This window comes from Trypanosoma brucei, chromosome 5 (genome assembly GCF_000002445.2).
Source record: "Trypanosoma brucei brucei TREU927 chromosome 5, complete sequence".
In the NCBI taxonomy this organism is placed as follows: domain Eukaryota; phylum Euglenozoa; class Kinetoplastea; order Trypanosomatida; family Trypanosomatidae; genus Trypanosoma; species Trypanosoma brucei.
The window spans coordinates 542310-569651 of record NC_007278.1 but is presented as its reverse complement, the minus strand read 5'-3'; the positions used below and the strand labels follow the sequence as shown (position 1 = coordinate 569651).

At 48.5% G+C, this 27342-nt stretch overlaps 13 protein-coding genes across 13 annotated transcripts, besides 18 other annotated features; all 13 read right to left on the bottom strand.

Moving 5' to 3' along the window:
- Positions 1-27342: part of a sequence feature (sequence corresponds to BAC RPCI93-1P6) that runs on past both edges of the window.
- Positions 141-164: a sequence feature (AT_rich).
- Positions 467-495: a microsatellite.
- Positions 779-844: a sequence feature (A-rich).
- On the bottom strand, positions 1149-1610 carry Tb927.5.1840 (hypothetical protein, conserved; the record flags this gene model as incomplete). The annotated part of the gene is made up of 1 exon (XM_839765.1): positions 1149-1610. One exon carries the CDS (start codon positions 1608-1610, stop codon positions 1149-1151), a length of 462 nt encoding a protein of 153 aa, XP_844858.1.
- Positions 1881-1904: a microsatellite.
- Tb927.5.1830 (lysosomal/endosomal membrane protein p67) lies at positions 2569-4554 on the bottom strand (the record flags this gene model as incomplete). Its single annotated transcript, XM_839764.1, has 1 exon — positions 2569-4554. One exon carries the CDS (start codon positions 4552-4554, stop codon positions 2569-2571), a length of 1986 nt encoding a protein of 661 aa, XP_844857.1.
- Positions 2570-4555: a sequence feature (Lysosomal/endosomal membrane protein p67. May contain misassembly at its C-terminal.).
- Tb927.5.1820 (60S acidic ribosomal protein, putative) lies at positions 5363-5686 on the bottom strand (the record flags this gene model as incomplete). The annotated part of the gene is made up of 1 exon (XM_839763.1): positions 5363-5686. One exon carries the CDS (start codon positions 5684-5686, stop codon positions 5363-5365), a length of 324 nt encoding a protein of 107 aa, XP_844856.1.
- Positions 5415-5467: a microsatellite.
- Positions 5957-5980: a microsatellite.
- Tb927.5.1810 (lysosomal/endosomal membrane protein p67) lies at positions 6645-8624 on the bottom strand (the record flags this gene model as incomplete). Its single annotated transcript, XM_839762.1, has 1 exon — positions 6645-8624. One exon carries the CDS (start codon positions 8622-8624, stop codon positions 6645-6647), a length of 1980 nt encoding a protein of 659 aa, XP_844855.1.
- Positions 8983-9354, bottom strand: Tb927.5.1800 (hypothetical protein, conserved; the record flags this gene model as incomplete). Its single annotated transcript, XM_839761.1, has 1 exon — positions 8983-9354. The coding sequence occupies one exon, from the start codon at positions 9352-9354 to the stop codon at positions 8983-8985; it is 372 nt and encodes a 123-aa protein (XP_844854.1).
- Tb927.5.1790 (hypothetical protein, conserved) lies at positions 9799-11694 on the bottom strand (the record flags this gene model as incomplete). Its single annotated transcript, XM_839760.1, has 1 exon — positions 9799-11694. One exon carries the CDS (start codon positions 11692-11694, stop codon positions 9799-9801), a length of 1896 nt encoding a protein of 631 aa, XP_844853.1.
- Positions 12889-14292, bottom strand: Tb927.5.1780 (hypothetical protein, conserved; the record flags this gene model as incomplete). The annotated part of the gene is made up of 1 exon (XM_839759.1): positions 12889-14292. The coding sequence occupies one exon, from the start codon at positions 14290-14292 to the stop codon at positions 12889-12891; it is 1404 nt and encodes a 467-aa protein (XP_844852.1).
- On the bottom strand, positions 14650-16752 carry Tb927.5.1770 (hypothetical protein, conserved; the record flags this gene model as incomplete). Its single annotated transcript, XM_839758.1, has 1 exon — positions 14650-16752. One exon carries the CDS (start codon positions 16750-16752, stop codon positions 14650-14652), a length of 2103 nt encoding a protein of 700 aa, XP_844851.1.
- Positions 17106-17137: a microsatellite.
- Positions 17565-17636: a microsatellite.
- Positions 17809-17831: a microsatellite.
- On the bottom strand, positions 18214-20199 carry Tb927.5.1760 (hypothetical protein, conserved; the record flags this gene model as incomplete). Its single annotated transcript, XM_839757.1, has 1 exon — positions 18214-20199. One exon carries the CDS (start codon positions 20197-20199, stop codon positions 18214-18216), a length of 1986 nt encoding a protein of 661 aa, XP_844850.1.
- Positions 20495-20516: a microsatellite.
- On the bottom strand, positions 20822-22318 carry Tb927.5.1750 (hypothetical protein, conserved; the record flags this gene model as incomplete). The annotated part of the gene is made up of 1 exon (XM_839756.1): positions 20822-22318. One exon carries the CDS (start codon positions 22316-22318, stop codon positions 20822-20824), a length of 1497 nt encoding a protein of 498 aa, XP_844849.1.
- Positions 22458-22480: a sequence feature (AT_rich).
- Positions 22885-23340, bottom strand: Tb927.5.1740 (hypothetical protein; the record flags this gene model as incomplete). The annotated part of the gene is made up of 1 exon (XM_839755.1): positions 22885-23340. The coding sequence occupies one exon, from the start codon at positions 23338-23340 to the stop codon at positions 22885-22887; it is 456 nt and encodes a 151-aa protein (XP_844848.1).
- Positions 22998-23033: a microsatellite.
- Positions 23119-23171: a sequence feature (CT-rich).
- Positions 23657-24154, bottom strand: Tb927.5.1730 (ecotin, putative; the record flags this gene model as incomplete). Its single annotated transcript, XM_839754.1, has 1 exon — positions 23657-24154. One exon carries the CDS (start codon positions 24152-24154, stop codon positions 23657-23659), a length of 498 nt encoding a protein of 165 aa, XP_844847.1.
- Positions 24156-24205: a microsatellite.
- Positions 24448-24468: a sequence feature (AT_rich).
- Positions 24750-26639, bottom strand: Tb927.5.1720 (hypothetical protein, conserved; the record flags this gene model as incomplete). Its single annotated transcript, XM_839753.1, has 1 exon — positions 24750-26639. The coding sequence occupies one exon, from the start codon at positions 26637-26639 to the stop codon at positions 24750-24752; it is 1890 nt and encodes a 629-aa protein (XP_844846.1).
- Positions 27319-27342: a sequence feature (AT_rich).

Genomic DNA, 27342 nt, shown 5'->3' with positions numbered 1-27342 from the left:
GTAAACGAGGGTGTTGGCTAAGGAGAACGCTGCTCTTTTCTTTTTCCTTTTTCTCCTTTGCGTCAGTTAAGTTCCTCCCAACCTCTTTCGTTTTTTTCTACCGTTTTTTTTTCCTCACGGACTGCGATATATTTCCTCGCTATTATTATTTATTTATTTATTTTCTTTGCCCACTTGCAACGCACGCCTAGTTGAAATCAAACTTTCACTGTTTTATGACACTTTTGATGTTGGTACTGGTAACTTAAATATTCACTTTTTTTTGGGGGGGTTGATGGGGGGAAAAGAGGGGCGCTTGTACGTCCCTCTTCGGCACCTAAGGTAATAATGATAATAATAACAAAACAAAGAAACAAAAAAGACCAAACGGAGTCGGGAAAACAAATGACTGAGAAAGTAAAAAAGAAAAATGCGGCTAAAGTTGGGCAGGAGGTTCCACACACACAATTCTCTACTATTTTAGTAACCTTCCCCCCCCCCTCCCTCCCTCCCTCCTTGTTGTTGTTGTTTGTTACAAATCACACCGCAAAAAAAAAAAGAGATTTACTTTTGAACAAAATTGTAAATATTTATATGACTGGTGGCGTTCTCTCAAGAGCCGGAAAATATTAAATGTTGACAGAATTACAACCTCACGGAGGGAATACGAAAAAAAAAAAGAAGAGGGAAAACAGTTCAATATTTCCCCAGCAACAGTGGCAAAAAGAAACCAAAGAGAAAGCGACAACCTTTTTATTAAAAAAAACGGGGCTCTACGGTGGAAGAGCCGGGCGGCCGCTTTTACCTTTTCCTTTTTTTTGTTTCACTTTGTTTTCTTCTTGTTATTCTATTCTTTTTTTTTTTTAACTTGTCCACCACTGAAAGAAACAATAAGAAAAAGGAAAGAGAAGAGAAGCAAAGGAATACAATAAAATGGAATTAGAATAAACTAAACAACAGGACAAGAAACATATACAAATATATACGTAACAAGATAGAGGCGAAACGAAAGAAGAAGAGAAAACGCACGCAAACCAACACGAAAACAGACTGACACAAAAGGGAAAGGCACAAGAAAAGATAATGACAAAATTGAATGGACAGAAAGAAAGAACGGAAAAGTATTATCCATTGGAAGTCTTGGTTTGCATCGAGTCCTCTTTAGCTAATCATACCTCCCGCCTCATTGTATCGGATGCCGTGCACGAGAACAAAACGGCATTTGCATCATCCAACGGTACCTGAACGCATCCGAGAGTTCGCGTAGACGTGCTGACAGTTAACGCGCCATTACTGAAGCCACCATCTGCCCCTTCGCGTATAAACATGTCTTCCATGCCATTTGCAGCCCTATTGATGTTATTATTAACAATGACGCCGGCAGTTGGCACAACATCATCATGCACCGACGACGGCCCATTCCATTGTGCTCCCAAAAATTTGGCAAATACTACGGGATGAGTACCTTCTTCCTCCGTATCACGTTCCTCCGTACAATGAAGGCGATGCATCAAACGATACAATGAAACTAATTGGCGTCCCTCCGAAACATTAAGGTTGCTGTGTAAGGATTCACTTTCATCACCTTCCCCGTTACCATACACAAGCAGCCCGTCAAGGGAAAAAAGCATTAGCACCACCACAATGAAAGCCACTTAACGAAGAAATATAAAAGGAAAGGAAAGAAATTTTAAAAAAGATATAGAACAACAAAACCATAACAAACGAAAAATTTTTTAAAAAAATCAAAGACAAAAAATTGGCAACTGCAGGCTGCTTCAACAACAACAACAAATTACACGAACAAATGACACCAACGCAAAACGACCGCCACAAATGAATCAACTACAGTACGCTAAAAAACACACGCATTGGAATGTGCGTTGGAACAAAAGGAAGGTAAGCAAAAACAAAAACAAAAACAATGCAACACTACGCCGTGTATTACTCACGGGACGCACAGAACGGACGGAACACAGCACTGGCAACAGCGGCAATGGCATGCGAGGGAATCACCACGCGTTAACGTACGACTAGAGGAGGATGTAAAAGATATGGGGAGGAGTGCTGCATCAACTATGCGGCAACTGATCTCTTCCTTTCTCTACACTGCGCCCCAACACTACATGCCACATCGCTGGTACCACCACAACATATTCACGCGCGGGCACATTCATCTCTTCTATTCCTATACACCTCACTTCCTACATCCATCGCTTATTACCATTCCCATTTTTTACACTTACCATTCTTTCTCGCACCTTCTTTTTCCGTCATTACGGGCCTCATATGAATCCCCGTAGGAAGCAAGCAAAATCAGGGAGAGAGTTACCTTAGTTGTAACCGATTCTGCGGGAACCGGAGCGCTCATCACACTCCCTTTCAAGCACAGAGCAACCACACACAGACACGCTACTCCCTCAAGTATAAAAACTACTACCTACATAGCAGAGGAGACACAATGTTCATTTAAAGCATTGGTACATTGCATCTGGTGCACCTCTCAGCTCCCCACCGCACATCACATCAGTTCAGCAATATCTAGACCTCGGGAAGAGAGGAGAGGTAAGTGCGTCATTATCATAGCTTCTAGTTCTGAGGATCTATAAGACCTTCAGCCTCTTCGGGAAGAAGTTCATCCTCATCAACACCGACACTACACTCGGTATTATAATAAAGAACAATAGATAGTAATAAAATAGTAGCTCCTATTCCAATTCCCGAAATAATCCACCAAACTACGTCGACAACATCGCTTTTAAAAAACGGCGTCTCCATGGCTACGAAGCTAAAGTTATACAATTTCAGCAACCCATATGTTGGGGGCATGGGATCGAACATGCCGTCCACCCACTGAAACGGTGGTTGATTATCGGTCGTCGGGCCACAGACAACATGAGCAGTATAACTTTCAGGATTCTTCACCATCCCCGTCCACGTCGCTATCTTTGCATCGATAGCTCCACTATTTACGTGTCCTACACTTCGGACAAGTGGGCCGTACTCGGTCGCATTACCAGGAGGGTTCAAATCACCACGTGCTGCGATTGAAAGCATCGCACTGTATGGAGGCTTGCAGACATTAGTCACATTACCATCGTCATCCATACCAACAGCACCAGTGCAGTTGGGAATAAGAGAAAATGGGTCTTTCGTGTAGTTGTTGTAACGCATCAGCCTCTTCATGCTTTCAATATCGACCACAGAACCCTGATCACGTTCAAATATCCGGGCGCGTGAGTAATTCTTGTAAGAATAGAAGTCACCGTATTCCTCCTGCATCTTCAGCGTACCTGAAAGATTGTACACATTGGGGAAGTACGGTCTGTTATAACTCGCCCAGTACCCAGTGGTGTTCAGCACGCTGGTCATATCCTTAGATGTTATACCCAACGGAGGAGCAGTACCAGGGAGCTGCTCTAACACCCAAAAGGTGTTGGGTGCCATGTTTTTAAACATCGCCTCGGACTCCACTGCACCCATGTTGAGCACCATCCACTGATTGTTGTACGCCCCACTGCTTTCCCTGCTGAAGTTCGACACCCATGAGGGGGCGTCCACCGCAATGAAGTTCGCGATCATCGCACGCAGAAACGTAGCCACGCTAGAGGAACCGACATGGTTGCGCAGCAGCGTTGCATTGTGTATGACGTTGGTGGTCTCCATGACTGCGAGGCGCTTGTGTGTCATGTACCAATCATCCACACTGTGCGCCAAACCTGGGTAAGATGACATGGTAACGAAGCGCCCGCCGAAGGCATACGTTTTGTACTGCCTCAACATAGTATTGAAGCTGCTCCACGTGGCGTGACCAAAGTAGATGTCATCCTTTACGACCTTTACAAAGGCAGAACAGTGGGTGTCAACAAACCACCGCGGCATCATCTGACGCATATCATCCAATACCTCCGCAGGGGATGTGGCCCTCACAATGTCACCAATCTCTGCTTGCATGTTGTACATTAACAGCTTCATCCGATCCAACCGTTCGTCAGCAGGGGCACGAGCGTTGTAACCAGCAACCATACCATCAATGAGAGCTAACATGTTTCGCAGCTGGGTGTAGAATGCACTGCTCTCGAACTTCGCAGCGTCCATATACCGAACGTGCTCTTCAATCCAGTGTTGTGCCTGCGGCGCATCAGACAAAAGCGCAGAGAGACCCTCAGGACCCTCAAACGTATTGTTTATGGAAGCCTTCATGCTCTCATACGTGGCGTAGCCTTCACCAAAACCTACAGCCTTGTATGCCAGTAGCACGCGCTCTGCTGACGGTTCCGCTTCTCCAGGCAAATGCATGAAACCATCGTTTGCCACAGCAGTCACAACGTCCCAACCGGTCTTGTTGAAAGTGTTACTCACATTCACGATTGCAGCATACTTACCAGATGCAAGACCATCCGTAGCATAGAAACCGCCGCTCGTGGCGTTATACCAGACTGTCACAACTGCAGGGGTCGCATCCTTAAGCACTTCCCCGCGAACGGCAACGGGAGTGCTGAGAGTCAGGGTTGCCGCAAGCAGCAGGCACAAAACCGCAGAGGGAGTCCTCATAACGGTTGCGGTACACATCATTCCACCTTGTTATCAACGAAATATTGCACGGTAATCGCTTCGAGAGTCTAACAAGAGTAAACAAAGGTAGACAGAACGAGTGTTGTTGGAAGCAAGCACATCAATAGCACACACACATACACGCATACACACTAGAGTAAACAAGCGTGTCCACACAGTAGAGCATTATGTACGGTTAGTGACAGCGACAATTAACAGTTTACAAACATCATAGAATCACGTCCACAAACAGCACTTGGGCAGAGTATCCAGTAAATAATATTGCAGACATCGCTCACATTTTCTTTACTGTACATAAATACGGCCATCGACCATACAAAACTGTAGCGTATGATGACGGATCACAGCAACACACACCACACATTCTGACATCAGAGGCACTGCCCTTTAAACACAATACAAGAACCGATAAGCAAAAACAGCCAAGTGCACACTTACCCAACAAGTAGGTTGCACTCGCAAAGACGTCATGTCGTAAACGTAATTAACTGATACGCAAAGTCTTTGAAAAGAAAGCCACCAGGTGTATGATCGCCATTATATATCTTCTATCTTTTTGCCTTACTGGAGAGTGATAGGAGGTGTCGTTTAAAAGGTGCTAAAAGTGATTTTTTTTTTTAGAAAGCAGCGTTTCGTGTTTGCAAAACAAAACATACACTAAAACACAATAGGTTTTTTTTTAAACTGTCAACAGGGTGGCCACAGCGTGTACCAGTTACTTGAAAACAAAGAACAAATAAAAATTAAAAAAAGGAATGAAACAAACTCTCTTTCTGTGCGAGCAACAATCACACTGCTAGGAGCGCGCTTAGTCAAAAAGACCGAAGCCCATATCATCATCATCTTCCTCTTCCTCCTTTGCAGGAGCAGCGGCAGCAGGTGCGCCACCGGCGGCAGGAGCAGCAGCAGCGGCGCCTCCACTAGACGCAACAGGCGCACCACCACCGAACGCAATATTGCCAAGAACCTCATCAATGGAAATACCACCAAGAATTGAGGCAAAAGCTTCTGCCATACCTTTACTGACAGTAACGCCAGCAGCATTTGTTACGGCAAGCAGCTTCGCGGCGTCAACATTCCCGCTGCCAGAGAGTATCAAGGAGGCGTATGTGCATGCAAGCTGCTGCGACATTTCTTCCTTTAATCAAATCCTTGTGTGAGTGAAATGTGCTCGTTCCACTTCCATGCAAATTAGAGGCGAAGAAAAGGGGATATATATTTGCTCATGCATGCAACCCGTACAAAAGTAGCGGCACAGCCAATACAATGGGGTACATGGGCTTCTGAGCACACAAAGAAAGGCACTCAGTCGTCCTCCCACACCACTCGAGGGGGAGAGAATTCACTTCGCTACACGAAAAAAACACACGCATTGGAATGTGCGTTGGAACAAAAGGAAGGTAAGCAAAAACAAAAACAAAAACAATGCAACACTACGCCGTGTATTACTCACGGGACGCACAGAACGGACGGAACACAGCACTGGCAACAGCGGCAATGGCATGCGAGGGAATCACCACGCGTTAACGTACGACTAGAGGAGGATGTAGAAGATATGGGGAGGAGTGCTGCATCAACTATGCGGCAACTGATCTCTTCCTTTCTCTACACTGCGCCCCAACACTACATGCCACATCGCTGGTACCACCACAACATATTCACGCGCGGGCACATTCATCTCTTCTATTCCTATACACCTCACTTCCTACATCCATCGCTTATTACCATTCCCATTTTTTACACTTACCATTCTTTCTCGCACCTTCTTTTTCCGTCATTACGGGCCTCATATGAATCCCCGTAGGAAGCAAGCAAAATCAGGGAGAGAGTTACCTTAGTTGTAACCGATTCTGCGGGAACCGGAGCGCTCATCACACTCCCTTTCAAGCACAGAGCAACCACACACAGACACGCTACTCCCTCAAGTATAAAAACTACTACCTACATAGCAGAGGAGACACAATGTTCATTTAAAGCATTGGTACATTGCATCTGGTGCACCTCTCAGCTCCCCACCGCACATCACATCAGTTCAGCAATATCTACACCTCGGGAAGAGAGGAGAGGTAAGTGCGTCATTATCATAGCTTCTAGTTCTGAGGATCTATAAGACCTTCAGCCTCTTCGGGAAGAAGTTCATCCTCTTCGGTACGCCGCCTCGGACGCATGAGGACGACGGCAATCACACCCACAACCAGCGCCGCCACAACAGCAATGATGCCAGTGCTCCTCCAACTATTACTACCACCGGAAGGTCGGATCGGCGTCTCCATGACTACGAAGCTAAAGTTATACAATTTCAGCAACCCATATGTTGGGGGCATGGGATCGAACATGCCGTCCACCCACTGAAACGGTGGTTGATTATCGGTCGTCGGGCCACAGACAACATGAGCAGTATAACTTTCAGGATTCTTCACCATCCCCGTCCACGTCGCTATCTTTGCATCGATAGCTCCACTATTTACGTGTCCTACACTTCGGACAAGTGGGCCGTACTCGGTCGCATTACCAGGAGGGTTCAAATCACCACGTGCTGCGATTGAAAGCATCGCACTGTATGGAGGCTTGCAGACATTAGTCACATTACCATCGTCATCCATACCAACAGCACCAGTGCAGTTGGGAATAAGAGAAAATGGGTCTTTCGTGTAGTTGTTGTAACGCATCAGCCTCTTCATGCTTTCAATATCGACCACAGAACCCTGATCACGTTCAAATATCCGGGCGCGTGAGTAATTCTTGTAAGAATAGAAGTCACCGTATTCCTCCTGCATCTTCAGCGTACCTGAAAGATTGTACACATTGGGGAAGTACGGTCTGTTATAACTCGCCCAGTACCCAGTGGTGTTCAGCACGCTGGTCATATCCTTAGATGTTATACCCAACGGAGGAGCAGTACCAGGGAGCTGCTCTAACACCCAAAAGGTGTTGGGTGCCATGTTTTTAAACATCGCCTCGGACTCCACTGCACCCATGTTGAGCACCATCCACTGATTGTTGTACGCCCCACTGCTTTCCCTGCTGAAGTTCGACACCCATGAGGGGGCGTCCACCGCAATGAAGTTCGCGATCATCGCACGCAGAAACGTAGCCACGCTAGAGGAACCGACATGGTTGCGCAGCAGCGTTGCATTGTGTATGACGTTGGTGGTCTCCATGACTGCGAGGCGCTTGTGTGTCATGTACCAATCATCCACACTGTGCGCCAAACCTGGGTAAGATGACATGGTAACGAAGCGCCCGCCGAAGGCATACGTTTTGTACTGCCTCAACATAGTATTGAAGCTGCTCCACGTGGCGTGACCAAAGTAGATGTCATCCTTTACGACCTTTACAAAGGCAGAACAGTGGGTGTCAACAAACCACCGCGGCATCATCTGACGCATATCATCCAATACCTCCGCAGGGGATGTGGCCCTCACAATGTCACCAATCTCTGCTTGCATGTTGTACATTAACAGCTTCATCCGATCCAACCGTTCGTCAGCAGGGGCACGAGCGTTGTAACCAGCAACCATACCATCAATGAGAGCTAACATGTTTCGCAGCTGGGTGTAGAATGCACTGCTCTCGAACTTCGCAGCGTCCATATACCGAACGTGCTCTTCAATCCAGTGTTGTGCCTGCGGCGCATCAGACAAAAGCGCAGAGAGACCCTCAGGACCCTCAAACGTATTGTTTATGGAAGCCTTCATGCTCTCATACGTGGCGTAGCCTTCACCAAAACCTACAGCCTTGTATGCCAGTAGCACGCGCTCTGCTGACGGTTCCGCTTCTCCAGGCAAATGCATGAAACCATCGTTTGCCACAGCAGTCACAACGTCCCAACCGGTCTTGTTGAAAGTGTTACTCACATTCACGATTGCAGCATACTTACCAGATGCAAGACCATCCGTAGCATAGAAACCGCCGCTCGTGGCGTTATACCAGACTGTCACAACTGTAGGGGTCGCATCCTTAAGCACTTCCCCGCGAACGGCAACGGGAGTGCTGAGAGTCAGGGTTGCCGCAAGCAGCAGGCACAAAACCGCAGAGGGAGTCCTCATAACGGTTGCGGTACACATCATTCCACCTTGTTATCAACGAAATATTGCACGGTAATCGCTTCGAGAGTCTAACAAGAGTAAACAAAGGTAGACAGAACGAGTGTTGTTGGAAGCAAGCACATCAATAGCACACACACATACACACACGAGTGCATAATTATATACAAACAGTGACTATAAGGGTAAGCACACTGCTCTCACAATCCTGCGTAGCCAGGTGCCGCTGCTCACAAGCACTCAATCCATAGCGGAACAACAATAACAACAGCAGTACCTGAAAAATATCACTCTTTTGCACACTGTGCAATGGAAAGGGTGCAGGGCATCACCTAAAAGAAAGCCACACCACTAACACATGTAATGTCCACCTCCATGACTGTCAATCGAGTTTTGCTCCCCATTGTAACTGCACATCCCGCACAAACGACCTCTGTGCTGCCACACGCCGACGTACCTCAGCAGCCCCAGCTATTCCTTCCTGCCATGGTGTCAATAGTTCACGCAGCAGTAACAGTGCAGTAATGTGGAACCCAGCAACAGGAACGCACGTGTTCAAAAGCACATCACGCCCTATAAACATAATGTAAACTAGCCACACGGTCACGAACCCGGCAGCAAATCCGGGTAGCTTTCCAACTACATGAACGAGCAGCGAGAAATACTGCAACAGCGGTGTCAACGACACTCCCACAGGAGTAAATTGAGGTCCCCCGCAGCCTTGCTGCCCTCCCAGCTCATGCAGGTTCACCATTGCACCACAACCCGTGTGCTGACGTGAGTGCAGCCTCTGGTACCGAGAGGAGTTAGGTATCACTATACCATGCGGGAGGAAACGGGGGAGAGGAAAAGTTAAAGAGGTGCACAGGCAGAGAAAGCAAGGTATTAATTAATTATGAACATCACAACACAGCAGTACATGCAAGCAACATAATAAACAACGATATGTTCCACACAGTGATATCTTATTCAGTCACATGACTTCTCATACACACCTCAGATGAAGTGCACCTACAGATTTCACGAGCCACTACCTCACACCTCATGCAAAAAGTGGCAATTACCAGCTGATGAAGATAAGAAAACATTGTGAAGAGACGGTACCACAATTTACAATGTGTCCCCACTGTTTCGCCCGATATCTACACAGAGTGAATACAAACCCCCGCACTGTGATGATGTAAGTGAAAGAAAGTCTTCATGCCTCCTGTAGCCAGAGCACCCGCATCCGCCCTCCGAATCGTGTACGGCTCTCCTCAATTAATTCCTCACGGAGTGCCACAACGTCCCGAAACAACCTCTCCACCACCTCACGTTCAGTACCACGCGCACCACCACCTTGCATCTGCACCACGCAAAAGTCTAAGGCGCACCGAAGCGTGACAAGCAGCGCTTCCCAGCACTCGAACTCGGGTTCCACACACTGCAGAGTATGATCTGCCATGAACTTTTCCATATCATGCCGGACTTCTTGCACAAGCGAGAAGAGTCGAACCCATACATCAAAGTCATAACCTTCAGCGAACAGGGTCCCACGCCGACGCTGCTCACATGATGAAGTGGCTACGGCACCATCACTCAGCACATCTTCTCCACCCTCATACCGTCGCCCTGTAGCAACAGTGCGCAGATACACAGCCATTCCAGTGAAGACCTCCATTTTCTGCTGTTGTGGGCACCGCTCCGATGGCGGCGTCACCAAGACACCGGTACACTCAATAAGACGCCGCACATCATCCCATCGCATGTTCAGTGCCTCCAGAGTCCGACCTTCCACACATGAGGCGCGCTGCTCCTGTGTCACCGCACTGCTACCCTCAGGTGGGGACACTTCCCTTGTAGTAGTAGTGGTGGAGATTGGGTAAGCCTTAAATACACCTTGCTCGTCAAAGCAGACACGGATAGGATTCCATGGGTTGCGTGCCCCAATATAGCGCCCAACAACGCGGCAGTCAGCAACTTTTTCCACACTGTGCCATAGAGTACGGCTTGCACTGTCTTGTGCCGCACTAGAGCCGCGCAGTGCATACCGCAGCACACGTTGCGCGTCCGAGTCTCGTGTCTCGTCATTATTGCTGTACTTCACCATCTCCATTAGTTGTGCCATGAGGTCAGATGTATACAAAACACCACTGTATGAAATCATTGTCAGAAGAGAGAGGAACAAGCGGCGCTCAGACACAGGCCGTTGGTCATCAAAATCCGCGTCCACCATGCGCTCCGCGGCTGCAAGAAAAACGGCACACACATCCGTGTCCCCAAACTCCGCACGACTCACAGATGCTAATGAAACGCCGGGATTAACTGATGGACGTCTCAATACAGATGCAACGAACGGAACACGCAACTGCAGGGCGGGAATTTCCATTGCGGGGTGGTCATTTGGGACAAGCTCCCACAGGAAATTGTGCACCTCCTCAAGAAGCACTGCAGCCGTATGCGTGGTGTGTAAGTAGCGGCAGTACACAGTGGGACGGAGCCCAGAACCAAGCTGCTGCAGGTTGCCACGAAACCGCTTCATTTGCTCTTTCAGTAGCCGATCCGCACGGTGTGGTGCCAGGCGTTCAACCTCCTCCATCGCCAGATTATTGTATAGCTCAACAAGTTGCAGCCGTCGGGCCTCACGCCACTCCTCAGGCATCGACGCACTGTGGCTGAGCACAGTGTGCAATGTCTCAGCAGCAGCAAGATCTGGCCGCGCGCCCAGCGCCACTAGCTCGTCGAATAGCAGGAACACGTCATCTACTTGAATATGCTCATGGCGGGCAGCGCGCGTTAGCAACACATTCATGGTGTCAACGTCGACCTTCACTCCGCGCTGCTTCATCTCCTTATACAAGAGAAGCATCGACGGCAGCGAATGACACGCACGGAGAGCTCCGTTGTACGCATAAGCGAGATTGCGGTGTGAGAACTGAAGCCACTCCCGAGGAGTGCAAGGTTCCAGACCAACCGTCCACTTCCTCGCCGGCCACGCTCGTCGGTTAGTTATGTCGTGACCGTAGCTGTCGGACCAGTTGGGGTTGTGCTGTGCGGGATCCCACACGCTGCGCGGGATGTTCGCAGAGAGTAGGGGAATCGCACGACGGAACATGCACCGCCGGCACTACCTATTATACACACCCCTAACCCTAACAAAACTTATAAACGTCACAACACCATTGTAGGACATATGCTCAAACATTTCAGCGTCCGTAGCAATACATGCAGACGGGCGAGGACAAGGACAAAGAGGGGGAGGGCAAAGACAGAGGGAGAAAGAACAAGGTAGTGGAAGCGACACTGCAGAAACACCACGGAGCAAAAAATGAAAAAGCCACAACCACAGCAAGTGGTTGCATACTGTGGGCAATCAATACAAAAGAGTTGAGTGACCAACAACAGCGCCAAGAGAACGAAGTCTCACCACTAACACCATTAGGTCGGCAATCAAGGATAAGCTGTGAGCACTGCACAATAACCCGCAGAAATCATTCCCTGCTCCCGAGGTAGCAGTCATTTAGAGCTGCGATTAGCACAGTACCAACGAACGAACACAGCGGCCGAAAGTACGTGTCACATGCAACCCTAAAAACACTGGTTAAGTTGTAAAGGGCGGGAATGTACACTTAGAGCAGATCAGCGTAGAAAAGATAACGGGAAGTCACTAATGGTGGAGGGAGGAAGCGGGTTAAGCAAGAAAATCATGATCAAAAACAAGGGGGGGGCAGTAAATACATAATACCATGTGAGTGTGCACCCGCGAGTAAGTGCGCATTCCGAGCGAAGAAACCGCCACACACCACACATCGCACTATCGGCAATCCCGTAAAGACAATTAGGCATTCAAAAAGATGAAAGAACATATGAAGGGGGAAAAGGACGCAATGGTTGCGGCAAGGGACTTACGACCCTTGGGCTCCCATGCCATATTCAGAGTTTAGAAACCAATGTTATACTTATTACTATGCAGCCTCACCCCAGTTGTGCGAAAGGTGTAATGCAATTGAAGGATTGACAGTAAACAAAACGGCGCCGCAATCACAACCCTTCACAGACGTCATAGTTAAGGCTGCGAAGCCAAGGAATTGCATTACAACAGCACACTGTACTGCGGGTGCCACTGTAACAAAGCCATTCTTTCACCGACACGGTAATGCCACAAGAAAGAAAACACTTGGAATGAGGAACAAATTAAACAGTGAACTAAAAATAAAAGGGAAAAAAAAGGAGGATGATGAGAAGCGGGGTATTCTTCAGCCACCCCACCCCACAAGTTCACCACATGTACTAACAGCGGAAACTATTACTAACGAGGAAGCGATGCGAGGGCTTGGTGTACGGTCGCGGTTGGAACAGAATCGGCATCCGTAGGCACCAGTACAACATCCACCGTGCCATCGCCGCCAACAATCGTAACAAGCCGCGACACCGCACAGATAGACAAGGAACGAATAGGACCACCGCCCGTAGCACTGTAGCGACCAAGCACAGAGAGCGGCTGCCCACACAGAACATATACCGTCCCCTTCACATCGCATGCAGCTGCTAGGGCCGCTCCGCCCTCTTTCTGGGGACCACTGCCAGGCAAGTGCAGGCCGTCCACGTTGCAGTCGGCCGTGCAAACAAGGTCGCAGGAAGAGCCAGAGAATGTAACGTGGAACACTGATCGCCCCCTCGCCACTAGTGCCGAGTCCCCATCCGACGCAATCGCGGTTGTGCGTGTCAACATATTCCCGGGGAGGCGCACTCGGCTCTCCACATCCTCAAACGTCACTGCGCTCCGTGCACACAAGTCAGCCGTGAGACCTGGCGATGTGTGTACAATGAATGGTGTCCTTGTTACTTCCGTACCACTCAGCAGCCAGTCACGACTGCTTGGCTGCACTACACGCGAGCAAAACACCCGAGAGAAAAGCGCGCTGCTGCCAAACACAGCAGGCTTCAACCCACAACCGTCCTGGCGCCAAACAGACACAACACCGTCTGCATTAGTCGTCACGAAACCCAGGTTTGCCGTTGCACGATCCAGAGTACGCTCCTCGTCACTACCCTCCGCAGGTAGCGACACACCAGAAGGTTGAATTTGTTCCCAGCTCTTGACACCCGCACACCCGCCAGAGGAAAAGCTCGTACTGTAGATGACGCTCACAGCAACCACAGGGCCATCGCTGGCGACAAACCCAAACACGTAGCCCTCCTCAGAGAACACATCCACGCGTCCATCACTGGTACCAACAGCACCACACAGGTACACCGTCCCTCTCACTGAATGCGCCGCACCCGCACCTCCATCGTGAGGACCAGCAGATGGATCTGAAGAGGAAACCCTCTCCACTGCTGCAGGCGGTACACGGCACATGAATGAAACGTCCTTCGGCAGCAGCGTCGCACACGTTGCAACTGACGGATCGGCGTTGCGCATGAAACGGGAAACGAGAAGCGGGGGAGTAGCCCCAATGCGCCGGACCTCCCGGGGGCCAGCAGATTCGTCCGCCAGGTCAAAGAAAGCAACTTCACGGTCCTTAAGAACACATACAATCGCGTTAGCACATTCATTACACAGAACGGAGGCTGCAGAACATTTCTTACTCACATCATCACCTTCACGTCGTCCGTCCAGTGGACATATAAGCGAGACAAAGGAAGCGAACACCACTTCCCCTTCAACAGGGAGTGAAAGGGCGCTCCACTCGATTCCCACCGATGACATGTCTCGCAGAAAAGTGAAAACAGAAATATTATTATCGTTTCCGCCTTTACACAACGCTTGTTTTCGCTTCCTAAGCTTCGAACTGACTAATATCTGTTTACTTGCTTTTCTGAAAATCAGAACTCTGACAACATTTAACACAAAAAAATTGATTAACAATTAATTAAAAAGAACTTTTAAGTGTAACAATCAGCAAAAACTGCTAGAAAAGCATTAGTGGAATCAATGGTTAACAGTTTTCTATGTGATTTTGCCATTTTAGAATGATGTTTAATTACTTTTTATTAGAGTATTTCTCATATACCTTTTCTCTTATTAAAGTAAGTTACTTCGTATCTTCCCACTTTTCTTTCCCTCTCAGTGGTTTCCATCCGATCGGAGGTCTGCATTCTTTGCCCATGCAGGAAGCGGGGCTTCTAATGTTTCAGGTGTTTCGCTGTTTTTATATTGCAATGTGTATCGCCAGGCATGGAGAAATATTCCCTGAGTGGTTACCGATGAACAGTTGCTTGCTACGTGTGGGATCGTTGAAGGATAGGGCGGCGACCGGGATTTTACTTCCTTCCGGTAATTCCCCGTAAATGGTGTATTCCTTGAAAGGTGGTGAATATACTTGTGGTCGTCGACTATAGGATGTCCAACAGACGCCAAGTGGACACGCACTTGATGGGTGCGTCCAGTCAACAGAACACACTCCACCACCGATTCGTCGAGGTCCTCATCATATGACCAACGTCTAACAAGGGTTGTAGCTCGTTTCAATGTTTCACGTAGCTGTCGTTCCCCTGTTGAGGTTTGGCATTCAATATTTCCTTCATCATAGTCTGTTTCTTCGCCAGTTAGATGCGCACCGCGTAGACCGATTGTTAACTTTTTCATTCGTGTGTGCTTGGCCTCCAGCTCATCGGTGTTTTTGTATTTGGGTCGCTTACCCCTGATTGGAGATGGACGTTCTGACGTCTCTTCACTCTCTTTGTGGTTTCGCTCCGAAGATTCCACCATTCCGTTCTTTTCACGCTCTTCCAACCACGAGTTGATTTGGGGTGCACCAGGGCACCAGTACAAACTGTCGTGGTAAGAGTAACATCCAATGGGTCTATCGATGCACAGCCAGCCAACGGAGCCGCTATTGCAAGCACTTCGTTGTGAGGAATGTGTGTAAGAAACAAGGGAACAGTTGTGCTGATCTTCGGCAATCTTCGCAGCATCAAAGCGACCGTGAACCCTAGCAAGATATTGTTTTGTACACCCTAGCTCTTTCGTCGGAGCGGTCGAATTTGCTGCTACACCCTCAGAAGAAGAGATCTCAGCTACGTCTTTATCATCCTTCTGCGACAATAACTCCGCCGTCATTCGCGCACTCGTGGAGTCAAGTCCAAATAACAGTACACCACTTGTACCACTATCAAGTCGATGAACAACGTATACCTTAAGTTTGGCATTCCCACCACCAACGGGGCTGGTTTCCTGCTGTATCATGGCTTGCAGCTCCTCCCATGCCGAGCAACTTACGTAACCCTCGCCCACCCATACACGAATGAGCTCAAAATCATGCAACTTATGTCGTATCGCAATACTTTGTACTCCAGGTTCTAGGGTTGACCCACCATCATCTCCGTCGTGCGGAACAGCATGATAGCGGTGGGCGTCTACACCACCGAACACGTCTTCAAGAATGGAAGTGACGGTGTTCTTGCGACAACGACCGGAAGGGTGAACCGGTATGCCACAGGGCTTTTTCAGTACCAATAAACGATGCCCTGACGCCCCATGAGTGGTGTGATCGTAGCGCAGGATAAGAAGCGGCTCGCCAAACGGCATGGGAGCCTCATGCCTCTGCACATCGTGCAGGATAACATCCCGCTGACGAAGCACAAGACGAGGTGGAAATGTGTTTAACAAGGAGATCAAGTCCACTTCAGATCCTTCCCCCAGTGCCTCGCCCCTCTCACCATCTTGCACTCGCTGGGTTTCGCGGACACAGAGCGCTCCTTCATGTCCCACGCTCGCAGGAAAGCTCTCCCGTGTCGCCAGCGCTAACGTTGTGGAATGCAAAATACGGCTCAGTTCCTCGGTGTAGGCACGCCCCGCTGCGCGGCATTCTGCTTCCCGTCCGTGAAGCCTGAGCGCACCGTTCACAAGTTCATTGACGTACGCGGGAATAGTTACACGCGGGTCGAGGCAAGCTTGTGGAGCATTAAAAGTTGCCGCCAAACAAGCAGACGACGCTTCGGGAATGTACGCAAATTCCTTGACAAACACCGTGAGCAACGGTAAGCCCACCCACCTTCCCTTCACGGGAGCTCGGTAAGTATAACGGTAAGGACACACAACTAAAATGCGCCGCGGCAACTCATTGTTGCGAGTAGACACCAACTGGGAGTCTTCCGTTGCTGCCAACTCGAGAGGATATCGGTCACCTGGTACATACTGAGTATCAGCATCACCTTGGTTGTCCATGCAACGGCACCGAGGACCTCACGCACACTAATTACTTTCCTCCCTGAAATACGTTCGGGCGTGGACGACTCAAAACGCATGCGAGGCGTATGGTAAAGTATAAGGAACCAACAACGATAGCAACAGAGGTACAGATAACCCACACCACACTCACTGTACCACTTCCCTTCTTCCGAACCGACTAAAACCACATAAAGCGGCAACGAACCTCAACAAACGTCACACACGAAGGTTATTTAAACGGTGACGACCAAGTGATTTCTCTCCCGGGAGAGACAACTGCGGGAACACAGAGGGAAAAGGAAAGGGAGGAGGTGGCTGAATCGCTTCAAAAGTAAGCGTGTAAAAAGAAAAAAAACAAAAACAAAAACAAAAACAAAAACAAGGCGCAAACAGGATATAAAAACAAAAAAAACGCAAATATACACCGAAGGCAACACGGTTTGACACCGTCTCATAATTAGCGGCCACGAAACACACATCAGCGCAACAGCCATTTACTAACTCTCCTGCCTGAGCGTGTGAGTTTCTTCAAATTACATTATTTCCCTTTTCATCGAACGTGCCACATGAGAGAAATTAAATAACAGTAGATATCAGAAATGACCTCAAGCATTGCCGACCAAAACTAATAAGAAAAGGTAATCAATGATGATGGTAGTGGTAATAAATGTCTTCCACAGTCGCCTCGGGTGACTTTGGCTTGCCTTATTCCCCACTTACAAACACGCTGCCCCTGTAAAAAAAAAAAAAAACTGGAGGACATATATATCCCACAACAAGAGAAAGGTGTCGCATCAACATCCATCAATTATAATTAAACAAACATATATACATACACTTATATAAATATATGTGCACACCGAAATACATTTATGTGTACACCAAAGCATCGTACTAAAACATTGCAACAAAGAACAATAAAATTTTGAAGTGTCTACGGGAAGAAAGAAGAGGCCAAGGCGTCGGCACACACACGCGCGTACAATGCTACGGGGACAAAAGTTAGTACTGGAAAAACGCATGCCTTCCTTAAACCGCTGCGATGAAAAAAAAAAGGAAGGAAGGAAGGAAGGAAGAGGGGCGGGAAAAAAAAACTCAGGAGTGAGAAATCAATCTTTACAGACTGCGTGGAAACAGACGAAGAGAACCTAGACTCACTTTGAAAAAAGGATAGGGCAAATGGGCACCCTTACGTAGCGTTGATTAGGCCCTACCAACACATTTAGCCAAAACCTCATAGAGGTGAATCGAAAAACAAACGGAGAGGGTGATGTTGGCCACAACAACAAATATTTAACCGAGATCGCTAAAACATGAAATATTCTGCTTAAACGAAAGTAGCGTCCCACAACAGCTAAAGAAAAAAAAACAGCGAAATCACATATATAAATATATATACATGTGAGAGCGTGTATATGCATGAAGCAACCTTGACAAGAACAGAATGTAAACTACCAGCTAGAATGGGCACACGTATGAAGCAGCTCGCATCAACAGCGGGCGCGACTCGTGAGGAACACGAAGTGGCAAAATGGCATCGGGAAGCATCACTGGGGTCACAGAATCCGAATACTCTGCTGGGGAATCCCCAGGCGTGTTAACAGTTGCGCCGTTGCACTCATCCTCGTCTGGTTCGCTGGATTCTGCCTCTATTTCCCACCGATGACCCGGCACCAGGTAATCATCTTGTTTGACAATAAATTCCACAAGTGAGCTCTGATGACCCACTAACACCTCCTCCACAAAAGGATCGGTGTGGGAAGCGTCCGGTATTTTCACCCACCGAATCTCAACCGCTGAAGCTCTGTGTTCCTTGTCACTCGACTCCGACGACCCCCGCCCACGTATTCCGCCATTGGACTGATGTTTCGGTTCCCCACTGGCAAATGATGCACAGGGACTAATGCTGGTCATACCATTCTCATCGGAACTCATATGAGAGGGCGAACAATGAGTATGTTGGCACGGGATAGAACTCGAGGAGTCGCAAGTGAAAAATGGGGCACATCTTCCCACACTTTTCCCACACCTACGCCTTGTCAGGAGCCGCTGCTTCTCACGCATGGCGAAAGCAATATCCGCTGACTCAGACAGGGGTGCACTCTCGTCTGCATCACCATGAAGAAAGTATATATACCTCGGGAGAAAGTCAAATATATTCTCTGGAAGCGACTCTTCGGTGCTACCGAGCACTTTCGGACCAAAATACGCAGTAGGTGAGAAGTTCGCCAATTTATCCTCCCCACCAGCGATTCTATAGAGCACGCTGCTGTAGAGACCGCGCTTATCAAAGTGAGGAACAAGCTCTTGAAGATTGTATATTCCACTTAGCCCAATGTATCGGCGAATGGAAGTACGGGGGTTGTACCGCTTGACGTAATACGCTGCGCCGCTTGGTGGTTCCCCTCCGGAGGCCTCTTCAGCGTGTAGATGCGCTTGTGAGAGAAGTGACATGAGCGAAAGATGTGCACCAGCGGACTGCCCCACAAGGGTTATGTTGCTTACATCCCCGTTGTACCGGTCGGCGTTGTGCACCACCCAAGCAATGGCATCGGAAATGTCAACAACCATCCCTTCCATGTCTGTTTGGGGGAAGTTACGATAGTCGGGACAAAACACAGCATAGCCCCGAGTCGCTAGAAGCCTCGCTACTAACCCGCTCCACAGGTAGCACCCAACAATCCACGCACCACCAGAAATACAAATAACGATAGGAGATTTCTTATTTTCTACTCCCGCGGAAGGGGTTCCTTCGCCTTCCGTTGGGTTGGACGACGAATCGGGTGACACGGGAAGATATATATCGAGGCGGGCGCGATTGTTTAAGTTCTGCCTATCCTCATCATCATCGCTTGAAACAACGTCCTCCAGTGGATTGTCACACCGGGTTTCCTTTGTTCTTTCGCTGATTGTCCCATTCCCATTCCTTTCCCCACCCAAATACACCGAACTGAAAGCCACCGAGCCTCCGCACGAGCCCCGCAACTCGTCAGAAAGGATAGAGGAAGTAGTTCCCTGCTTTGGATCGTCATTTACCGCACATTCAACTGAACATGTCGCTTCCGAGTTTCTACCATCCCGTGACAACAGGAGCGGCGTCACCAAGCTTTTCAGGGTATCAATGTCATCCGGCTCCTCCACCTTCGGACAGTTCTCAAATCCTGTGCTCCCCACAGTTCTCTTCGATCCCAGTGCACGTCCGGGCTCTATCCTCGGAACACGTTGTCTGCTTCTTTTGGCGGACCGATACGCCACTCGATGAATGATGTTGGGAGAAGAGAAGTACCAATAAACCATCGGAACAAAGTACGAGAAGCTCATAAAAGCAAAGATGACTAGGCGCGTAAGCATGAACATCCACTTTGCCCCCGTTCCCATCGCCATGAGGAGCTCCACCGTGACCCTGCATATCCAACACAGTTGGCCAAATACATAACTCCGCATTGCTCGAACGCCGAAGACCGGAGAAAAACAGAACGAGGATGGGTTAGTACGCACAGACTCAGCGCGATTATACCGCCGCCCAAGAATGCCAACAGAATACAAGAGGCAAAATATGGTGAATTACCAAAGATCTCCTATCCGCTCCACGCGTTTCAGCGCACCCCCGGTTGAATCCCTGCACACCACCACTAACACGTTCCAACACTTCTGACACGTGCATATAGGTTCATCAAAGAAGACAGGAAGGAAAGAAAGAAAATGCTTACGAGAAGCGACCAACGAAAAACAGACGGAAACACACACACACACACACACACGCCTATGTTAAGCGATGGAGGTATACACAACAGATTAGGAAATATCACTCCACCTCTCTGCGCTACCAATGAACACGCGCAAAGTCAAGTACACCACTGCTAGCGTCACAGTACAGCTAGACGTTCACGCAAGTTGAGACACCCCACCACAGTCCAACCACTCAATTCCTCCCCTACTGCAAATTCCCACAAAACAAAGCAACAAACAAGAAGGGGGAAAAGGGAAAAATAAAACGCATCAACCATAAAACTAGAGGCACAATTAGGGAGCCACAGTTCTCTACTCATGAATGAGTACAAAAATCTTAGCTGCGAGACACCGCTTGGTCCCACAAGTAAAGGAAGTAAAGTCCCTTTGCAGTCAGCGGAAGGGGCTTTGGACCATTTCTTGCACCAGCCTGTGTGGCAACAGCGGAACCGCCAACGGAACAGGGCCTCTGCACCTCAGTTCCCATCGTTGCTGCCCTGTGAGATTTGGCACGTGAAACATCAGGGGGAACACCGTGCGCCTCCAAGCCACCAACTCCCACATCCGCCTTCACTTCTGAAGACCCCGACCTCCCGCGCGCCGCAGTGCGGTTCATTGAATACCCCTCACCATCATCATCTGATGAAATGTACCGCCGCATCGGTGCCACGGGACCAAATGTCTCACCGCATGATGTGCACGAATCCGGCAGACCGGTGGTTACGTCCCGCGCCGCACAAGCACCACAACCATCACAGAAGTGAGCCATGAGCGGTTGTGCGACTTGGACATAAATAACTTCTTCACCCTTGGGCTCCGTAACGAAGCTTCGCGGTTCAACAAAAATGCGCTCCGATACATCCTGACTCCCCTTGTCACCCGTACCATGCGGCTGCTGCTTCACTGACTGGCGAATCTTCTTCGCAATAGACTTCGCAGAGCTCTCAGCTACAGCAGTGCCTACGCTGTGTAGCACAGGCTTGTTGGCAGCTCGTGGGTCCCAACAACGCTTCGTTGGCCGCTGGGGGGCTAAAGGACCCTTCGTTTCGCTGGGTGAATTACCCGACACAACTCCTCGCCCTTCACACATTCGTTTGGCGGAAAGCAGAGCAGACTTCAGTGGATCAGCCCCACCATCATACTCATACAACCTCGAACACATATCCCCATCAAAACAAACAACCGGTGGTTTGGTTTCGGTTACTTTCGATGTGTTACCGCTCCGCCCGCGAGGCAGCACTTCCTTCCCTGTAGATGATGGTACTAGTGGAAGATAGCCGGTACTCGAAGGACGCGTGCAACGTAGCAAAAGAGGTGATCTATTTCCACTCCATTCCACCACACAGTCACCACTAAATACTTGCACGCTTTCTTCATCCTCATCTCCATCTACACAGTCATGCTGCCGAGGCCATAGGTCAACAGCACAAGCATCTATCTCATTGAGAAGCTGAGGGTAAAGCGTGTGTGCAGCCCGGGATACCCGTTCCGTCACATCCTCCACGATATCACCCGCATCACCGTGATGGATGGCGGCATCAGAGTTCATATCTCCCGCATCAGGGGGGGCGAATTGGCCATCATACCAACCAGGCAGCGCCGCATCGCTCTCGCACCCAACAGAAGCCGAAGTGACATTACCGGAGCGGGCACCATTAAGCAACTCCCCCTGCTGCTGAAACCGACGTTCCGCATTCTGGCGGCGAATGTCCTCACGGATTACGTAGCGTCGTAATTCCTCCCGAGTCAAACGCGCTTCCTGGCGGGCATTCTGCCGTAGCGCCGCGAGTGTCTCATCAAGGTTACGCAAACCTCGCGTACCCTTTGCGTACATAAGGAGCAATGAAGAAACCACGCACACGCGCACACAAACTCGTTGACACCGTGCACTATCTACCGGCTGTGACTCTTTTTTGGTTTCACTATATTGCCCCTCTGCAAAACTCCGTTGCCCGTCCGCCAATCACACGTTCTTTTTTTTTTAAATTATTATTATCGCCGTTGGTGTGCGGAGTACCCGGGAAGAGGAGTGGCGAGCGCTACTAAAGAGAAAAAGAAAACAAAACAAAAAGGAGGATAATATAAATTTCGACCATGAGAAAAACAAGATAATGAAAATTCACGCACCCTTCCTTCCTGCGGAAACACAAAAAGCAGACAACCAAAAGAATGAACGGGAGGACGGGGAAAGGAGGAGGAAAGAAACATAAAGAGGTTTAACACACCTCAAGACGGCAAATTGTACGCCAACACTCATAACACATCAATGAGCGCCCTTTCAAAAGAATTACATACCACCAACCATACCGTAAGATGGAAAAAATGGAAAGGAGAACCAAAACAGTTAAAAGACAAAAAAAACAAAACGACATCACTAGAACAAATTGCAATACAGAGCCATCACTCCATACCGCAGCTAATCAAGCATGCAACACTCACTAACAGCCCTGCAAATTTTATACAACTCCTTTCACTCCCCTCCTTTGCCTTCCCCTTCATCGCTTCCTTCTTTTTGTGTGTGTGTGTGTGTTTATGTATGTTTATGTGTGCGCTTGTCCCCCAAGCTTCCGTCGCTTTCTTGTGATGCTCTCCCGTAAATATACACTTTATCACGTCCTGAGAAGTAGGTGGGACAAAGGAGAGGAGACAAAAAAGAAAAAAAGAAAGGAAAGGAAAGAAAAGGAAAGAAGTTAAAACGGCAGTAAAATCCTTTCTTTTTTTGAAAAAAAAAACAACAAAACTGTACATCGAACGGGTCTTCTTTTGTTTTCTTTCCATCCTTTTTCTCTGCGTTCCACCCTCATACACGCTCGCACATACACAGGAAAAAAAAATACATATGTGCACACTTCCCATCTTTGATTGAAGGAACCAATACACATGTAGTGAATTGAAAAGTTATAACAGGGTTGAGAAGGGTTCTCCTACCACTACACACGCAAACTCAAACATGTACATCACGGTGGTGTAAATATGGAAAGTAAGGAGGAGAGCAAGATGGAAAAGAAAAAAAAAAGACAAGGAGAATGTCGGTTGTTCCCACTGAAATGAAGGAAGACGAGCGAAAGTGGCGAGCAGAAAATGTGTTTTCAACGCACAAAAACAAAAAAAAGCACATAGGCACACATGACGCATATATTTTCGACTCTCCTTCTTTTTTTTTTTTAAATCATTATTCTTCGGCTTTCTTGGCCACCACCTCCTGGCCACCCGTCCAAATACGGTAGTGCAACTGGGCGTCCTCGGGCAGGTAAACCACCACCGGCTTCCGACTGTTGTACGGGATCAACTTTCGGTGTCGATGTGAAATAAATTTCTCCTCAGGTGTGGCCTCAGGTGGTACTGCGCATCGCGATCGGTACGTGTCTCGGAGATCCACCCTGTAACAAGTGTAATCAAGTCCAGGAAACTTCTCTTCTGTGGTACACCCATTGATGTAATATGTATTCACACCATCAACCGTCTCCACACGTCCCGGTAGTAATTCCACCATGCGATCTTTGCTCTCCACGTAGTGCTCAAGTGGATCAAGTACAAATAAGCAGCGTCTCTCCCCTTCCCGTGGTGACGGAGGTTCCTCAAACTTACAAAAATCAATATCCACACGTGACCCCATTGTCGACCTGCTCCTGTACGACCTGCGTCGAGACGCCTTCCGGGAACCAAACATTTTGTTTTTGTTGTTGTTGTTGTTGTTGTTGTTTTGTTTTGTTTTGTTATTCCACTTTTGTCAGTATTGTGCGAACGGGATAAACACGCAACTCCTTCAACGAGGCAGTGAGGTAAGCACTCGAAAGGAGATAAGTAACCTCTGTAGCAGAAAGGGGGGAAAAGGAAAATGATAATAAATGCGCATAGAGAAGGAAGGAGCGGCACATGTCACAAAACAAACACATGAAATATAAGGCGATAATACGCACGCCACAAGGACTATTCTATTAACCCCCAAGTTTCATCTTTTTCTTTTTTAATTAAAAAAAAAAAGAAACTTTTGAAGGATTAACACCACACTAATCCCTGTGTTGATCTTCCCGTGAGCAGGTCCCTCATACATTCCCCATTTTTTTTTTTCGCTCCGTAAACGTCTTCCGCAGTAAAAAAAAAAGCGAAGAGAAGCAAAGGAGTCAAAGGAAAGGGAACATAAAAAAACCAACCATGCCCACTACGATACGTGAACGCTCCTCACCAAATACCGCCGCCATCGCAGCCACTTTAAATTACCTGGCTTTCTCCTGCCGTCTGTCACTGCATATTTGAAGATGAAATTATTCACATGTTCCCCTCGATACGGATTCTTGGCGATTCACTGCATCGGGTTCATTGCTCACTCCACTTCCACTTGATGCCCTTCTTCTCTGCTTGTGTCCCTCCTGTTGCTTTCGTCTGTATTTTCTTAGACGTTCCTGTACAACTTTTGTTGGTGGGACAACGGCATGCAGAGGCTTGCGCTTTGATGTGGGTTCAAGCGGATTTGGTATGTCCTCTGATGGTGTAAATCGATCAACGAGACCACTCCGCGCGAAGTACATGTATCCACTGTAAGGCATGTTGCTTTTTTGCGACCACCATTTCATGGGCCGCGCACTTGGCGCGTCATCGTAAACATAATGATCCACACCCTGATGCATGTTGTATTCAAACATCATCATCGGGGCCCCACGAACAAAGGGAGAACCCACCGTTCCACCTGTTGGGTACGCCTGATTCTGCTGATGACTCTCGGCGAATACAGTCGGCCGCGACATTTGTAGTTTAAAAGGAAGATCGGCCTCCAGTGGAACATAAGGTGGTGGAGTACGCGTTGCCCAACTAAGAGGAAGGAGTGTTTCCATATCGATATGCTTATCCATGTTTTCGTCCCCTAAACTCCCACTGCCGGTACCCCCCACTCCATTAGGATCTACAACAGGTGTGACCAATTTGCAGCGCAGGGCGGATGCATGTGCCAGCTGTTGAACAGCATCGAGTGCCGTTATGGCTGGGGCTTCAAACTCGCCCAGGTACAAGCGCCGCTGCTGTGCGACCTGTGAGGAGGCAATAATACCCACTGCCTCGGCGCCATTCAAGCCGTTGCGGAAGAACCGCATATGCGGTGCTAAAAGAGAAACCTCACAATCACGCCACTTTCCCACTTCATGCGGGTCAACTAGATCGTACGCAAAGGCCCCGAGCTGGCTTTGCAGTGCCCCAATTCGTCTTGAGCGCTGCCACAACATCGGCTTCCGCTGAAACCAGGTACCATATCCCTCCACTTGAGAGACAGCAATAACACCGCGCCTCACATCTGACTTCTGGTATAGGTTGAAACAACATCGTGGATGGTCATGCCCCTCTGAGGGTTGCAACTCCATGACATCAGCAGCGTCAATTGGACCCACGTGCACAATGTCTGTGCGCAAGCGCTCCCCACGGATGCCAAATGAACACGTCACAAAGGATTGCTCCACCAAGCCTTTTGGTTGCAAAATACTATGCTGCGCATGGTAAATAAGATATATACCGTGTCCCTTTTGTACAATATGCCGCAGTGAGAAATTCACATGGCGGGACATACACTCCAACATGATCATTTTGTTGTGACTTATCGATACACAATCAGCGTGGCAGGAATACGGTGACGATGATGATGATGACGGCGGCGGCGGTGGGGTGGATTCTGGAGTTGCTGAAACAGAGGGACCAACCGAAACCACGTCGGCTGCTGCTTCATTCCCACCGTTTGGTTTGTCACCAGTTGAATTCACTTGTGGCCGTAGCGTTACCTCCGGCAGAAGCAGCGGAGCCCACTGAGGATCATCGAACTTATACGTGGCGACATAGGAGTTAATTTTGTTCACGTCCCTACTGCGCCGTAGCGCGGCGACGCACAACTCATCGGGGTTACGCAACCAGCGCGGCGAATCCATAACACTGTTGTTCTGTGAGCTATCCCCCGCAGTTGCCATCGTGCTATCTGCAGTGCCATGCATTCTTGCTTGTGTCCTTAATGAAACGGTCGCACCATTTCGGCCGTCATGTGTGCCATCAATAGTTGGCTGAATGAGAGGCACAGAGGCATGAGGTTGAGCGAGAGCCATCGGGTACGTCAGCAAACGCAAGCGGGCGGTACTTGGCGGTAGCACAGGGTTGAATAAAAGAGGCAAAGACCCCCTCATATTCAACTCCGATACCCCCCCCCTCCTCCTCCTCCTTTTGCTCGAAAGTTAAAGAAACAAATAAGGAAAGAGAAAGAGAAAACAGAGTAAAACTAAAGTTGATAATAACTGACGCCGCTGCTACGAATGTTACCGCTGTGAACACGACATGGCGTGGGGTAGGGAAAAACAAAAAGGTTGGTCATACATAATAAAAATCATAATGACAACAACAAATAACAACCATTGTGTTAAAGATGGTGTCAGTGGCAGTTTGTAATGTGTTGCTGTTCCTTCTACCGCAGCTCAGCGCTTCTTGCATGTAACGGAATAAGGAAAATAGGCCGAAGAACGCTACAGATAAATAAACTCAAAGTCCAACTCCTCCCCCTCAAGTATATTCGAACAAATACAAGCATACTTTCCAGAAGCCCTAACAGTCGCGTGATACTAAAAGGGTGGTAGGTATATGGAAAAGACGACATGCATGTAGGAATATCTATGCTCTAATGTTTGCGAGACTAAAAAATAAAATAAGAATGGCAAAGCCAATAGCAACCAAAAAGAGGAGAAGAGGGACAAAATGAATTATCGACCATTACTATACTTCCTTCATACGCACACACGGATCACATTACTCGCGCACTCCCCCCGGCACAGGAGGAATGCAAGACAAATAAGCATCATTCACACGCATACGAATATATATATATATATAAATATA